This window comes from Parasteatoda tepidariorum, chromosome 5 (genome assembly GCF_043381705.1).
Source record: "Parasteatoda tepidariorum isolate YZ-2023 chromosome 5, CAS_Ptep_4.0, whole genome shotgun sequence".
Lineage (NCBI taxonomy): Eukaryota > Metazoa > Arthropoda > Arachnida > Araneae > Theridiidae > Parasteatoda > Parasteatoda tepidariorum.
The window spans coordinates 57,687,428-57,702,020 of record NC_092208.1 but is presented as its reverse complement, the minus strand read 5'-3'; the positions used below and the strand labels follow the sequence as shown (position 1 = coordinate 57,702,020).

The 14,593-nt window shown below is 27.0% G+C and overlaps 3 protein-coding genes across 3 annotated transcripts in view; 2 read left to right on the top strand and 1 right to left on the bottom strand.

Annotated features, from left to right (window-relative positions):
- Nucleotides 1-2,026, top strand: part of LOC107445599 (patatin like phospholipase domain containing sws) — a 54,472-nt gene extending 52,446 nt beyond the window's left edge. Inside the window, exons 32-33 of the mRNA XM_071181488.1 lie at nt 460-536; nt 1,649-2,026. Coding sequence (XP_071037589.1) covers nt 460-536; nt 1,649-1,726 — 155 coding nt within the window. The 3' untranslated portion in view covers nt 1,727-2,026. The remainder of the gene's footprint in view (nt 1-459; nt 537-1,648) is intronic.
- The window catches only part of LOC107437395 (uncharacterized), a 548,903-nt gene that overhangs the window by 160,424 nt on the left and 373,886 nt on the right, over nt 1-14,593 (bottom strand). The gene's annotated exons all lie outside the window — the stretch shown is intronic.
- Nucleotides 10,068-14,314, top strand: LOC107445598 (uncharacterized). The gene is made up of 2 exons (XM_016060027.3): nt 10,068-10,203; nt 13,508-14,314. The coding sequence occupies exons 1-2, from the start codon at nt 10,184-10,186 to the stop codon at nt 14,124-14,126; spliced, it is 639 nt and encodes a 212-aa protein (XP_015915513.1). The 5' UTR covers nt 10,068-10,183; the 3' UTR covers nt 14,127-14,314.

Below are 14,593 nucleotides of genomic sequence, written 5' to 3'. Positions count from 1 at the left end.
TTTATTCAAAATTGTTTTAAACATGGGGGAAAATTAAATTCCTCAGCAAAATTTGTCTCCTAAAAGTAGTAAAATAGGGACTACATTTTAGAAGTAGTTTGTAGTCACTACATTTAAAAAAAAAAAGTAGTACCAGCTGTAGTTAATTACAGCTATAGTAAAGTAGTTGAAGTTAACTACAAAAATAATTAAATTGCTAGTTTAGTTTTTCTGACTACTGCATATACCAATCTATATATTTGTGAAATATACTGCATTTTTTTATTGCTACAATACTTAATATTTATGTTCTTGATTACAAATGCAAAGTGTGACCTTTAAAATATACTGTCAATAAATAATTTAAAATATTAATACAAATAGTAAAACTTTTATATATATTTAATCAATATAAATAAATTTTATACTTATCATCATGTCCTTTTTTCCACTTAATTAATATTTAAATTCTGAAATTAGAATCAGATTTGGAAGATGATGTGATTCATGTGTACAACTCTGAGCCTGAGCCCAGCTATCTTGGTGAGACTGATAAGGTAAAGTGTCTGAATTTGTGTCACCTTATACATGGAATTAAATCTTTATGTTCTTCAAATAATTAACGAATTATATCTAGTATTTATTAGATCCTTTTAGCATCAATGATTAATTATTTCTTGTAACTGTTATGGAAAATTTTATGAAACACTTTAATATTCTATGATTTTAGAAAAACAATTTCAAAAACTTGGGGTCCTTTTCTTTCATCTAATTGGTATCATGTTGACATTCTGTTGCATATATTGAGACTTATGGCATAATACTTACTAGCATAAAAAATCATGACACCATTTTTAAGTGCATTCTAATTATATAGACATTCCTTGTGAATTAGAAACATTTGTCTCCCTTTAGTTTTGTTAATCTTTGTAGAATTTAAACAATATTTTAGGATCGGAAGGATTTTTTTTTTTAAATATGAAAATAAAAACTTATGCTGAAGTTAACTTGCATTTTTCCCAAGTCGTTGCTAAGCTATGTTAAATTTTAGTATGTTAGAATTGGCTATATTTTCTAAATCAGTTTATCAAACTCTTGTAAATCATTTTAAATGTGTACAATTTTGAGGAATGATTTTGTTTATATTTAGATGTTAAATTCATTTTAGATACTGAATTGCTCTTATTTGTTAAAAGTATAGCATAAAAATATTCGAGATATAGCAACCTGCACTATTTAGTCGCACCAGCTGCTATGTGTTATAACTATAGATTAAGTAATAGCCAATACAGTTTTGATTGCTTTGAATAGCCCTTATGTTAATTTTTTTAAACTATTCAATAATTAAGTTGGCAAGGTCCATTTGTTGTTAATATTACATTAAAATATATTAAATTGCTAAAAGTTAGCAAAATGTTATGGAATGATTGAAAAAAACTTTATGAAAGGAATACAAAACATGAAAAAGCATACTGAAGTAAATACCTAATTGTTAACTTAAAGATTAAAAGTATAATGTAACTAAACATAAAATTAAAACAAATAGAAATTTTGCGAATTTTCTGATAAGATAACATTAATTTAATATTTGTCATCATCCAATTTTTCTCTTATTTTGTTCTAAAATAGATTCATATAATACTAATAAATAAAAAATTGATACTTACAGGATGAAGATACAGAGGATTACAGGTCTTCAAAGCATAATAAAATGGAATCTCTGTCAGATGTGGAATTCTTCTCTTGAAATTTGTGCTCAGTTAAATAAAAGAGAGATGGGCATATTTTATTATTCTGTAAATATGAGATTACACATGAACGGACTTGTTTTTGTTTTCATTCAAACTGCCATATTTATGTTATTTGCTCATATTTGCGATGATGGGTACTTTTCTCATATCATAAAATTATTGTAAAACACGTTTCATTAAGTTATTTCAAAGAATTTATGTAGAAAAGGGATCACTTTGTGAGATTTATTTTTCAAACCTGTTTCCTTTTTGTGATATTTATACAATGTATATAATAATAAAAGAGCTTTATTACATTTTCTTTGAAAATTTCTTGTGTCTTTATATTTTTGAGATAAAATTTATCAAATATTTTCAAGTAACAGTGAATCAAATTTTTCTTATGTCAACCAATTTGAACGTGTGTGAAGAATGATTATTTTCGATGATTTTTCTGAAGTTATTAAGTATCTTAATGCTCCATGTAACTCCAAATGCGAGTTAGGTCTATCAAAAAGTTCTCCATGAAGGCAAATTTCTCCTAATACTTGATCCCTTGTCTTCTGGATTAAGTTCAAAATTACAAGGCTATGGAGTTTAACATTGGTAGTCGTAAACTCTAAGTTGAGCCGATTGTTCAAAGACTTTTATAAAATAAAATAAAATGATGCTTAGTAAATTTTAGTTATAGTTTCTAATTGAAATTACGAAAAAATAATCCAATGGAAAAAAAAGTACATTAATTGTTTAGAAAAACCGAAAAAAAATCGCTGTACTTTTATTGACGTAAAGGATGCTTAATTAATTTTGGTAATAGTTACTAATTGAAGTAAAAAAAATAAATTATCAATTAAAATAGTCAAATAGATGGAGAACTGGCACTTAAATCATTTAAGACAACATAAAAAAAATCCAAACTGTTATTGACGTCAGTAATGCTCAATTATTTTTGGTTCTGATTGACACAAAAAATAAGCTACGAACTAAAAAACAAAATTAATGGTACTAATTCGTTTAGATGAAGTATGAAAAATCGCCCTACGATGTTTGACACTTATGTTGGTAATGGGCCCTTTTGGTATTATGGGATGGGGCTATGGGATATACTGTGGAAAGTATAAGTATAGGAGAAATTTGTTTGATTATGGTAAATTTTGACTATCATTTGAGTTGGTCTCAAGTAAAATTATCATGAGTTGGTCAAAAGATTCTGAGTACAGTTAATTAATTATGATGGGATGAACAACCAAAAACATGTATTTTTTCTTTAACTATGTAAGGACAAAAAAATTTTAAAAATTAATTAAAATAACTATAACTGAAATCAATTTTAGCTTAATTAATTTAATTTTTATGTCTTTCAATTTTGTAAATTTTTTCGTAGTGTTGTTCAGTACTGATTTATTCATTGGATATTTTTTTCTGATTTATTCATTGGAGTATTAAGTTAGTAATATAATATTCTCCGAATTTCTTTTTTTAAAACAGTCTGAAATAGATCTGTAACTTTTTCTCTGTGATTACAATCAAGTTTTGCCTTGTTCAGACTTTTAATTTTTTGGCCCTATTTCTGCTAACCAAAAATATTTTAGTTTTCTCGAAGAATTGTTACCCTAGCGATTTTTAAAGTTCTTTTACTTTTGAAAGCATTGAAAAATGATGCTTTGGTGAAATATATTCTTTTGGTAGTAAAATGTTTTGCGTTATTGAAACAAAAGTAATTAAGCTAAAAGTAAGACCTATAATTCAAAGCAATTGTGCCTCTTCAGTTTATATATTTTGTAATTGAAATATTTTGGTAACTAAATGTTCTGAAAAAAAGAGAATGTAGAAATCTTTTATTTATTTATTTATTTATTTTTTATCTATTTTTTTTTATAAGAATACTATTTCTATTCTCCAATTATTTCTGTGTTTTAAAATACTGCGACACATTTCGAACAGGCCTAACTTGGTCGGGTAGGAAACTTGCTTAGTTAACAAAGCCAACTGTATAATATAGCACTTTCAGCATTCGGATTTGGCACTTAAGTGTTTTTTTTTAGTAGTTTAGTAAGAAAGTGTAGCCTGTTGGTTTGTTTAAAATTGTTTAAACAAACCAACAGTTTGTTTAAATTTTTATATTTGTATTTTTTTATTCTAAAATTCCTTTCCTGAAATGTAGCAATAATAAATTATTTGATATGCTGTAACAGCAAAATTTTATCAAATGAAATTTATTCTGTGTTTGAGTATTAAACAACTAATATTTTTTTAAGATTATATTACACAATTAGTGAAAGGGCTAAGCCTTCATTTAGGAAATTATTTGAAGGGCCTTTTTTCCAACAAGACTATGGAATAAATCAAAATTCTAAAAAAAAAGTTCTTTATTCTTATGGTAAAAAATAATTGTTTCTGAAATGATGTAAAGCAATGATGACTGCACTTTCTTTTCAAAGGTTATATGGCTGAACTAGCATCTCTTGTAATTCTTACGTTTGAAACACACTAATTGTTTTTAAACGTATGCTCATTCAAATCAAATGAAAATAGAAAAATCACTCTCTGACTCGCCTGTATCACTACTTAAATTTAATCTCCATTTTTGGTTTTCTTTAACTATTCTATTTTATACTAACATAAAACAAGTGAACTTGGCATAAAATTTTTCTAGGAAAATTAATCTGAAATCATTCTTCGAAGAATATGTTATAATAATTAATCAACTCTGGAAAAATAGTGCGCCGAGTTATATAGAACTTGTAGTCCCAGTTTTCTCTGTAAATAATTTTCAAAATGGTGGATCTTAAGAATTCTCGCATTCAAGAAAAAATAATTATTCTCAGTCTAACTTTATTATTTTTTTAGTCATTTTTCCATTCGTAGGAAATAAAAAAGAAATATTACCCGGGCATCGAACATAGAATAAACATTCTATTTTTCTACTCCTACCGTCAGTAAAATGTTTCTACCGTAAATTACTTTTGAAATTAATTCGCAGTGAATGTAATTAATCTTTTTTTCATGAAAACAACAAAAGTTCCTCCCAAATTTTAAGAGAAAAAAATGTAGACTGACGCAGAAAAAAAAATTAAAATTTTTTTTTTTTTGGTATCATGTAGAAAAAAAAAAAAAAACTAGCAAATGAACACGTCAAAGACTAGAAAAAAATTAATTATTCTTTCTTTTCTCTCTTTCTCGGGACCCTCGGAATTACATTCTCTTTGGAACGTATGAACTACAGAAGGGATCAGGAGCGTTAGGGCGGCATATATATAAACATAAAAAAAAAAATTCTGTTCCATGGGTCGAGAAGGAATGAATGATGCGATAAAACGGAGCAGTGAAATAAATTATGAAGAGGAAAATGAGGGAAAAAAAGGAAAGTTTTCAAATGAGTTTTCATCCGGATATTCATTAACATGGTATTCACTCATTACATCTTGAGATAGGGCCCTCCCTAGAGCTATAGAACATGGAATAAAACAAACGGAAAAATTCTGCCTTTTTGTTTCGGATATGTTCCTAACCCCTCCTCCGTCTTCCGAAGCTATAATTTTCTTATTAGTTCTTCCTAGCGCGCATATTCGGGAACTGCTTGAGAAAAAAAAAAGCAAATTAATTTTTTTTTACTACGCGTTATTTTGAAGGCTACCAGTGTATCTAATTGAACTGGTTTCTTTGTCATTTAATTATGCAAAATGAAAAGGGAAAGAACTAGCCTAGGGCTTAAGTAAACTTAAAACCGCACAAACTCAGTCGATGTGCTGTACTCACTATTTTAGCAAGTAAATTTAGATACGAAAAACCTTTTGTTAAACTATCCTTTTTGTCGTTCAAGACATTGATTTCTGATAGATTTACACTAATATTTAATTATTGACTTAAAAACCATTCATACATTATAAAATTTAATTCTAACTGCAAATGCAGAGCATATTGTAAGTCTAGTAGGGACAAAAAATACGAAAAACTAAATCTCTAAAAATTAATAAATGGATAAAAGCAGTTTTTACGGTGAAAAAAAAAAACGACAATAAACTATTGAAAACCTGTTTTGGATACACATTAGACACTTGTCCTTTATTATAATGTTATCAATTTTTGAGCGTTTTCACACGTCATACAACAGAGTACAACACACACAGAGAAACATCCATGCCCAGAGCAGGATTCAAGCCCGCAACAATTGGATTCGCAACCAGGCACACTGACTGCTAGGCTACCTGGCTGGCTATTAGTTTTGTTAGCTTTTCTTCTTTGCTTGTAATCACGACGCAATTGTCGCCGTAGAAAAACGTTTGAAAGGTCTGAGCCACTACTTTCAAATGGGTTAGTGGATTAACTAGATGATAACCAAGAGTTGCACTTAAGAGGAAGGCATTAGAATAGATTACAGAAACAGCTCTCTGATTTTGTTAAATTTCAAGATTATTCTTTTGTCTGTGCTCCCCCAATAAAACTCAAAAATTTTGCGTGTGCTCTCACGATTTTAGTGTCGATGATCGTTCTCTTGATATCCGATTCATAAAAAGCTTTCTTGATGTCTACAGTTACCCTATGTCTTTAAAATCGGAATCTATTAATGAGTGCAGGTTTCATTTAAGTTAAATTAGGTTCTTTTTCTACACAACCCTTTATAGAAGAATAGTTCTTCTCTTCTGCAGATATATCAAAAACTGGTCTTACTTTAATCGAAGATTGATCTTTTAAAATGGGTCAATCCGGTAATAAGCGTTCATTTTTTATACATGTTAAAAGTAAAATTTCTTCAATGATTCCCTCAGTCAGTCAATCATTAAACATGTAAAGACAGTAAAATGTTTGACTTTGCAACTTCATCGCTGAATTTCCCTATAACTGTCTATCCTAATCTGTTATTCTTAGCTATTAATCCCTTCGCCACGGTTTTAACAACTAACTGGACATATTCGCTTGTTTATATTTCGATGGAATGGTTCTCATATAAACAATAGTTCTCGCTAATTGCGATATCCCTTTGGTATATATCAAATCTCTTCAATTCATTTATAATATTGATTGATTTAACTTTGAAATTGGCACACACATTTTATGTTGATCAAGTACATCCTATTTGAGATTAAAGCTATTATTTACATTTGCCAGATTGATTCAATACTTTTTTGTGATTCTCTTTTTTCCCCAAAGCACCAAATTATCCATGAATTATGGTTTCCTCGCCAACACACTGTAAATTAATTACTACAGCAAAATATTTGCTAAGATTTTTTGGCTACCAGTGTTAATAATAACTGTCACCGAATTTGTTTTATACTTAACCTTAATTCGCACAATTAAAGTTCGTAGAGGAACTTCTTTAGTACAAAACTATTACTCAAAATAGAATTTTCGTCATCTGTTCTCCTTGAAATTTGACCTTCAGATTTATCTTCTTCATTTTTACTGTAAAAACATATTAGTGAAGCATATTTTTTACCACAAATATATAACAGAATTTGACTCTGCACTATTTTGATAAATAACCTGTTTTTAAACATCTAAAACATAAACTCTTTCTTCTTAAGGACAGTTTGCTTTTACGTCTAAAGTAACTTTAGCAGTAACTGAACAATCAGATGATATAAGATATTTATGATAAAATACACAGGATAAATCTTGAAAGTTATTTAAATCAGAGCTTGAAATTCGGATAATAAAGTTTAAATATAATAAAATGTAAAATTTGTATTGTTAATTGGTTCTGAAAAAAAAATTCAAAAATCTAAATTTTTGAAAGCTTAATTCATAGAAACTGTTCAATTGATTTCAATCAACTTTTAGATTTCATTACTTAAAATTACAAAATTTAAAATTAGATAATAAGTTGCATACTTGGAAAATTTAAGAATGAAAAAAAAATCCTTATTATTTTATTTTATTTATTTATTTATTATTATTATTTAAATTTTTGTGTATGGAGTAATTTTTTAATAAATGAGTTTGATTGAGTACAAAAATATTTCTATTAGCTGACATAGTTCCAAAGGTAGACGAAAATGAACTTAGCATTATTTACTCAAACTTCCGTGCTCTCTCCTGATTTAAACTATTGAGTTTACGTTTTTAACTTTCGACTTCTACATATTTTGCGGAATAAAGAAAATAATCCATTGAAAAAAAGTGTTTAATTAATTCTAAGAACGTACGTTTTTCTATCATTGTAATTTTAAACATCGTTTGCACTGATTAATTAGCTTATGAGAAAATTATTATGAGAAAAAATATTTATTCAAATGTCAATTCAAAATTTAAGTATTTTTATATGAAGATAAGGTTTTTACATGATTTATTACATAACGCTAAGTTGCATAGAGAAAAGCCAGGTGCAATTAATCAATCTGCATTTGTTATAAAATTATATGTACTTGAAAAGAAGTAAATGCTTTTAAAAGTTGAAAATGTGATTTTGATTTTAACTATTTTAATCTTAAATATTTTAATTTTTATTTATATAATTATAGTTTAAAACTGAATCCGTGAAAGCTACGACCTATAGGGGCGTTGTTATGTGAGATGAATGACTGCTAGCAGAACTACATAATCATCAGTTGCACTGGAGATTTCTTCAGTGTAACATGGTAAGGTTCCTTCTTAATTGTGGCTTATTAAATAAAAAAAGGAAACTTTTTTGATATTCTTTCGAATACAAGTGAAAACAAAATGGAATCTCTCTCTTTTTTAAGGGAAAAAACATCCAAAACACATCGGAAAATATTTGTAAAAAATCTTTTTATTAGAGTTAAAAACTTGTGCCTGAGAAATTGTTATACTAAATTTAATGATCTAATATGAAAGGTCTATTTATACTTTACATTCCATACTTCTCTGAATCATATTACTTCAAACATTAAAATATGCAAAAAGTATACAGAAACACATAATGTTATACCATTTAATATTGCAAAAGAAGTGTTTTGATAACAAAACGATTCTAAAAATTCCTCATATTGAAATTGAATTGAATATTGAGAAAAAATTTTCATATTGTTTCTATATTTTAGTCTTAAAGTTCTTAATCAGACGACAAAAACCATTCTGTAGAGAACTATCATCAAATTAGAATAAAAAAATTTTTTTACAAGTAAAATTTTTATTATAAAAATCATAATACTTACTTGCTTTATAAATCCGGAGAATTTCAAATGAATTGTTCTCCGTTTGAAAATTTTATTCTTAAATAATATATACATAGATTATCCCTTCATTACTTTTAGATGACATACCACCACACAATAAAATTTTATTATCGTAAGATCTCGATATGAATTTCAATATGTAACTTAAAAACAGAATAGCTGAATTTTATTTGAAACTATTCATTCAAAATTAAAAAATACTTAAAAAGAACACGAATAAAATTTATTAATAATAAACACAAATGATACTATTTCAAGTAATTCGGATGATTCTTTAATGTTGTTTTCCGAATTATATAGATACAGAAATATATACTATTATATAAAGAAGAGGAATATTCTATAACTATTACAGTTCTGCACGTTCTGAAATCCAATTTCTTCATTGGAATGAGGTTAGCAATGTTGACTTCACTTTAATTTGTAATGAATTGAAAAAAAAAAGTATTTTATCGTAATACACATATATGTAACAGTATGCGATCATGAAATCGGAAATTATCTGTTGCAAGTTTGTTGATAATAGAAAAATTATTGAGAAATTGTTCTTCAAATGTTGGGCGCACTCTGTTTCTGAAAGATTTATCGATGTTCTGGGTCGTTTATTCAAGTTCTTCTGCCTTTTCCTTAGGGAAATTTTACTTCTTATTTGCTGCTGAAAAAAAGGCGTCCTACTCTACTAATGATTCTGATAGAACTAAATTAAAACTTAATAAATTAAAGCCTGAAATTATCCTCCCCGCTAGAGTGCGTATTAACTGATCGCATACTGTTACATATATGTAACAGTATGCGATCATGAAATCGGAAATTAACTGTTGCAAGTTTGTTGATAATAGAAAAATTGTTGAGAAATTGTTCTTCAAATGTTGGGCGCATTCTGTTTCTGAAAGATTTATCGATGTTCTGGGTCGTTTATTCAAGTTCTTCTGCCTTTTCCTTAGGGAAATTTTACTTCTTATTTGCTGCTGAAAAAAAGGCGTCCNACAACAACAACTAAAACACGTTATAACCCAAGAAGTTTCTGTGTACAAAATAAACAACAACTAAATTCCATTCGTTTAGCATTGCGTCATATGTTGTTCCTACTAAATCGAAGTAGTTGTGTTTTTTTCATGTTATACCCAATTGTTATTACTGTTATTTTGGATTTTTCTATTTCAGATAATTTTTACTACTTTCACGTGATTTTCTATTCGTATTTATCGTTTTTAACTAAAAAAAATTTTTTTTGGAGATCGTCTGCGCTCATTATTCTTTTTTTAACTATGTCAATTTTTAAAAAGTTATGCTGAGTGAATTTTGGAATTTTATAAGACACTATTTTCATTAAATATGGAAATGGGAAACGAAAGGTTAGTAAATATATATTAGTTCTTTGATAATAAAGTATTGAAGTTTGCATTCATTTTTTTTTTTTTTTTTTTTTTTTTTTTTTTTTTTTTTTTTTTTTTTTTTTTTTTTTTTTTNAATTCTCTTCAACTAAAGAGGATTGATAGGTGCAAATGGCGCTTAACGAAATTCCGATTTCACTTTGCGCAAGCTGTAAAGTTAAAAATAATAAGCTTAATTTTTTCACTAAATTTGTTTAAAATAACTTAAAATATTTGTTCATTTTATCATACTTCACTCTATTTTTTTTAAGGAAATGTGATATTGCTGCATTACTCTTGATAAAGTGAAAATTGAATTTTACAATTTATATCTCATTTGTATTTCGATGTAATGGTAAAAATAAATTTACAACTTAAGGAAAAATGATTTCTATCATCTGTTTCAATTATAAAATTTTATTTTACTTTTATTGAAATTTACAAAGTCATCTTTTGAAAATTACGAAATCTATGGTTCATTTTTGCATTTTTATTTTATCTACTTATTAAAACTTTTCATTTCTGGAATAATCCTTTTTCTATAATCATAATATTACTACTTTGTGGTTCATTGAACTGCTAATGTTAGGTACAATTAAAAAATATGATATAAGTATACACAAACCTGAAAAATATTCTAAATATGTTTTTTACTTAGCTATTTTAGTAATTAGATGAGGACGATGCATTTAGCGCTTCGTAATGTGCAGTAATTGTGCATTGCCAAAGCATTCCTTATTATCTAATAACCAAACCAAACTTTCAATCTCAGAAAGAGGGAAAAAAAATTGACTCAAGTCATGAAATAATTCGAATATTCCTCTAAAGATAGTATTTTTTTACTCTCAAATAAATAAAACAGTTTCAAATAATTGTAGAAATTTCTATATTTTTCGTATTTTTCATTAACAAATTCTTTTCAGCAAATTCAATAGTTACAGGAAAAAACAAAGCATTTAAAAATCATTTCCTAGTTTTACTAAACATTTTATAAACTATCGCAGAAGAATAATTTGTAACTAAGAAATTTATGACCACGAAATTTTAAATTTTTTTATTGCACATTGTTTTCTTGATATGAAATAAAATTGAAAATGAGAATTAGAACACTAAATTTCGGAGAAATGATTCAAAAATAGATAATAATTTGCATCTAAATAATCGTTTACGATTTACCGTTATGAATTAAGTTAAAAATGAACGTTTAAATATGCATGACTAGGAGGCTCTACAAATTCACTCACTAATCCTCATGATTTCAAAGCAATTAATTTTTCTTAATGATGATAAATAAATTGTTATATTAATTTTAAAGTTTTTTTAATTGAAAGATCAGAAAATAATTTTTATCATAGATTAAGCCCTCGATTTTATACGAACGAAATATAAACCTAATCATTTCACTCGATTATCAATCGAACTTCATCCTAAAGCTTGTTTTTTTTTTCCAATTCATATTTAATTTTTGGTTAAAATAAAAGCTTCTAAAATGCTTATGGCCCAAAAGATCATTCAACGGTTGTTCGGAAAGTTAAATCTTGATTTTATTTACAATTCAAAATAATTATTATTTTTTTTTAATTACCTTTTTTGACTACACACTGTTTTACGTAATAACTATTATGAAAAGTAAATTTAATTTATATCCTGTTTAACAATTATAAAACAGTAATTAAATTAAAAAAAAATAAGAACATGTTTATTCATTTTATGCTTTTCCAAAGGTAAAAGGATTTTAAATTGTTTATTAAGGATTATATCGTGTAAATTTTCTGTCCAATAAAACTGCAATAAAATTCAAAAAAAAAGAAAGAAAGAAATTACTAATAATAATTAAATTTATTTTAATATATTTTTATTATTTGTTTGCGTACCAGGTGGTTTTACATTATGAGATCAAACAAAACAAGTTTGAAGAAAATCTTCGCATTTATTCGGAATTTTCAACTTTATTGCCTGAACTGCATCCTGAGGACCATTCCGAATAACTTTTTATCAACTGATCAGATCTTCACGTTTTAAACTTAATCTTAATGATTCGAGGCGGTGACGGGAATGGTTCAAATACGCTAATTAATTACTGCAGACGATATTTTAAGCTACGAAATCAGACACAAAAACGTACTTTCTCTGAATAAACATACCTGATTTTTTAGCGTGGTAGCCCCAATTTTGGAAATGTAGTCCGCATAGTTTGGTCTGGGGAGAGGTCCAAAGTTTGGACCTCTTAATGCTAGTTTTACTTTTTGAATATTTCACCATATCTTGAGAACTTCTTAAACGAATTTAAAAATTTTTGCACACAATGATAAAATTCGTTTATTTAAAAATAATTCCATGCAAAAAATAAATTTTAGTAAATTTTAATATTTTTCATTATTTTATTCAATAATAGTCGAAAATTTTTCTAATTGTAAAGTATAAATATTTCTTACATCATTTTAAAGTATTTAATTTTACACGGCAAAATACAAAGTTTGAGCAAAATCGGTTGAATAATTCCTGAAAAATTGAATTTTAAAAAAGTCGTATATTTAAAATTTGATTTCTTAGGAACTAATTCACTCAAATTTTGTATTTTGCCATGTAAAATTACATACTTTAAAACAGTGTAAAATTTTTTATTTTTTGTCGTTTTTTAATTTTAAAATTGTAATTTTTTCGACTATGATAAAATGAAAAGAAAAAGTAAATATTTAAAAAATTTTTTTCACATGGAATTATCTTTGGATAAACGAATTTTATAATAGTATGCAAAAATTGTTCAATTCGCTTTAAAAGTTCTCGAGATATGACGAAATGCACAAAAAGTAAAATTAACATTATGGGGACTAAACTTAGAATCGCTCTCATGATGAGGACCATATTTCCCATATTTTCGGCTACCTCCAATATTTTGGGAGTCAGAAATCCAAATCCGTTGAAAAAGGGTATGTTTATTCAGAGAAAGTATGTTTTTGTGTCTGATTTCGTAACTTAAAATGTTTGCATTAGTTAATTAGCATATTTGAGGTCAGTCCCTCAAATTATTAGGATTGAGTCCTATAACTTGAGGATCCGATCATTAGATCAAAAGTTATTCAGGGTGGTCAATTTTTTTTTGCTGCATTGTAATTTGTAGAGCGATATAATAAAAGAGTATGCCCTAAACTTATACTTAACTTTACAAATATGAAATTTTAAAAAGTTTCAGTTGGTTATTTTACTGATGACAATTCGTATACATATATTTATATGCAATAATTGAATCCAGATTTACTTATAATAACTGTCTCTTATTTTACAGCTCTGTGTATTTTCCACCAATTATAAAGAATACCATAAGACTAAATGTGGAACTTAAGTCGCCAAAAACAGATAATTACTACAACGTTGTAAATTACAAAAACATAATTGAAAATATTGTAGGAAAAGAAAACATAGAAATGTATGGCTTAGAAAAGTCGAATTCTTCTAACTCTTTTAAGCAATCTGACGATTATCTCGAAGATACTTACATCGATAATTCAGAAGTTCTACGTGACACATACCCACATGGTGTCAAGCCAGAAATTGACGGTTTTTTCATAAATAAAGGGAAGCTAAAATTAAAATGTGATTCTGAAAAAAGCGTGGACAATAAAAAGGTTGAAAAACTGTTAATTAAACGGGAAAATGTGAATAAGTTGAAAAAGTCCAAACAAAGCAGAAAGCGTGAATGGAAGGTGTTGAAAACAGCTGGAAGCGTAAATGTTCCGTGCCAATCAAAATTGAAAAAGAAGGATAAAACTGTGAACAAAAGCTTTCGAAAAGTAGTGCTTCAGCCATCTACAAGTGTATTAAGTAAGCCTGTTATATCTCCATATTTTATGCACCATAGACTTTCACCAGTTGCAGTAATACCGAAACTTCGACTTAATTTTTAGAAATAGTTTTTTTTTTTCTTTTCTTTTTGAAAGTTCTATGAGTTTCCAAAACATTTTATTAGAATAATTGTTATTCTTTTACGTCATACGCTGAGTATATCCAAATTATTTTTAAGTGGATTTAATTGAAATTTAAGTCAGTAAAGCAATTCTTAATTACGAACTTGTGTTGTATTTTGTTTTCTGAATTTTTATTGTTTAACGCTTGTTTGTGATAACAATTAATATCTATACGAAGGTAATAAAGAATGAAGTATTTCACAGAGTTATTCTATGGCCATTCCAAATATTTTAAAACAAACTACTTCTTTTAAGTAAAAATTACCTTGATTATAGTGTCATAATTTTATTCAAAATTCAAGTCATGAGTAGATTAATATTCTTTCCCTGCTCATCCGTTTTAAGCTTTGTCTGCATTGCATTTTTGATATATGCATATTGCATATGCATTTTGATATGATATGATA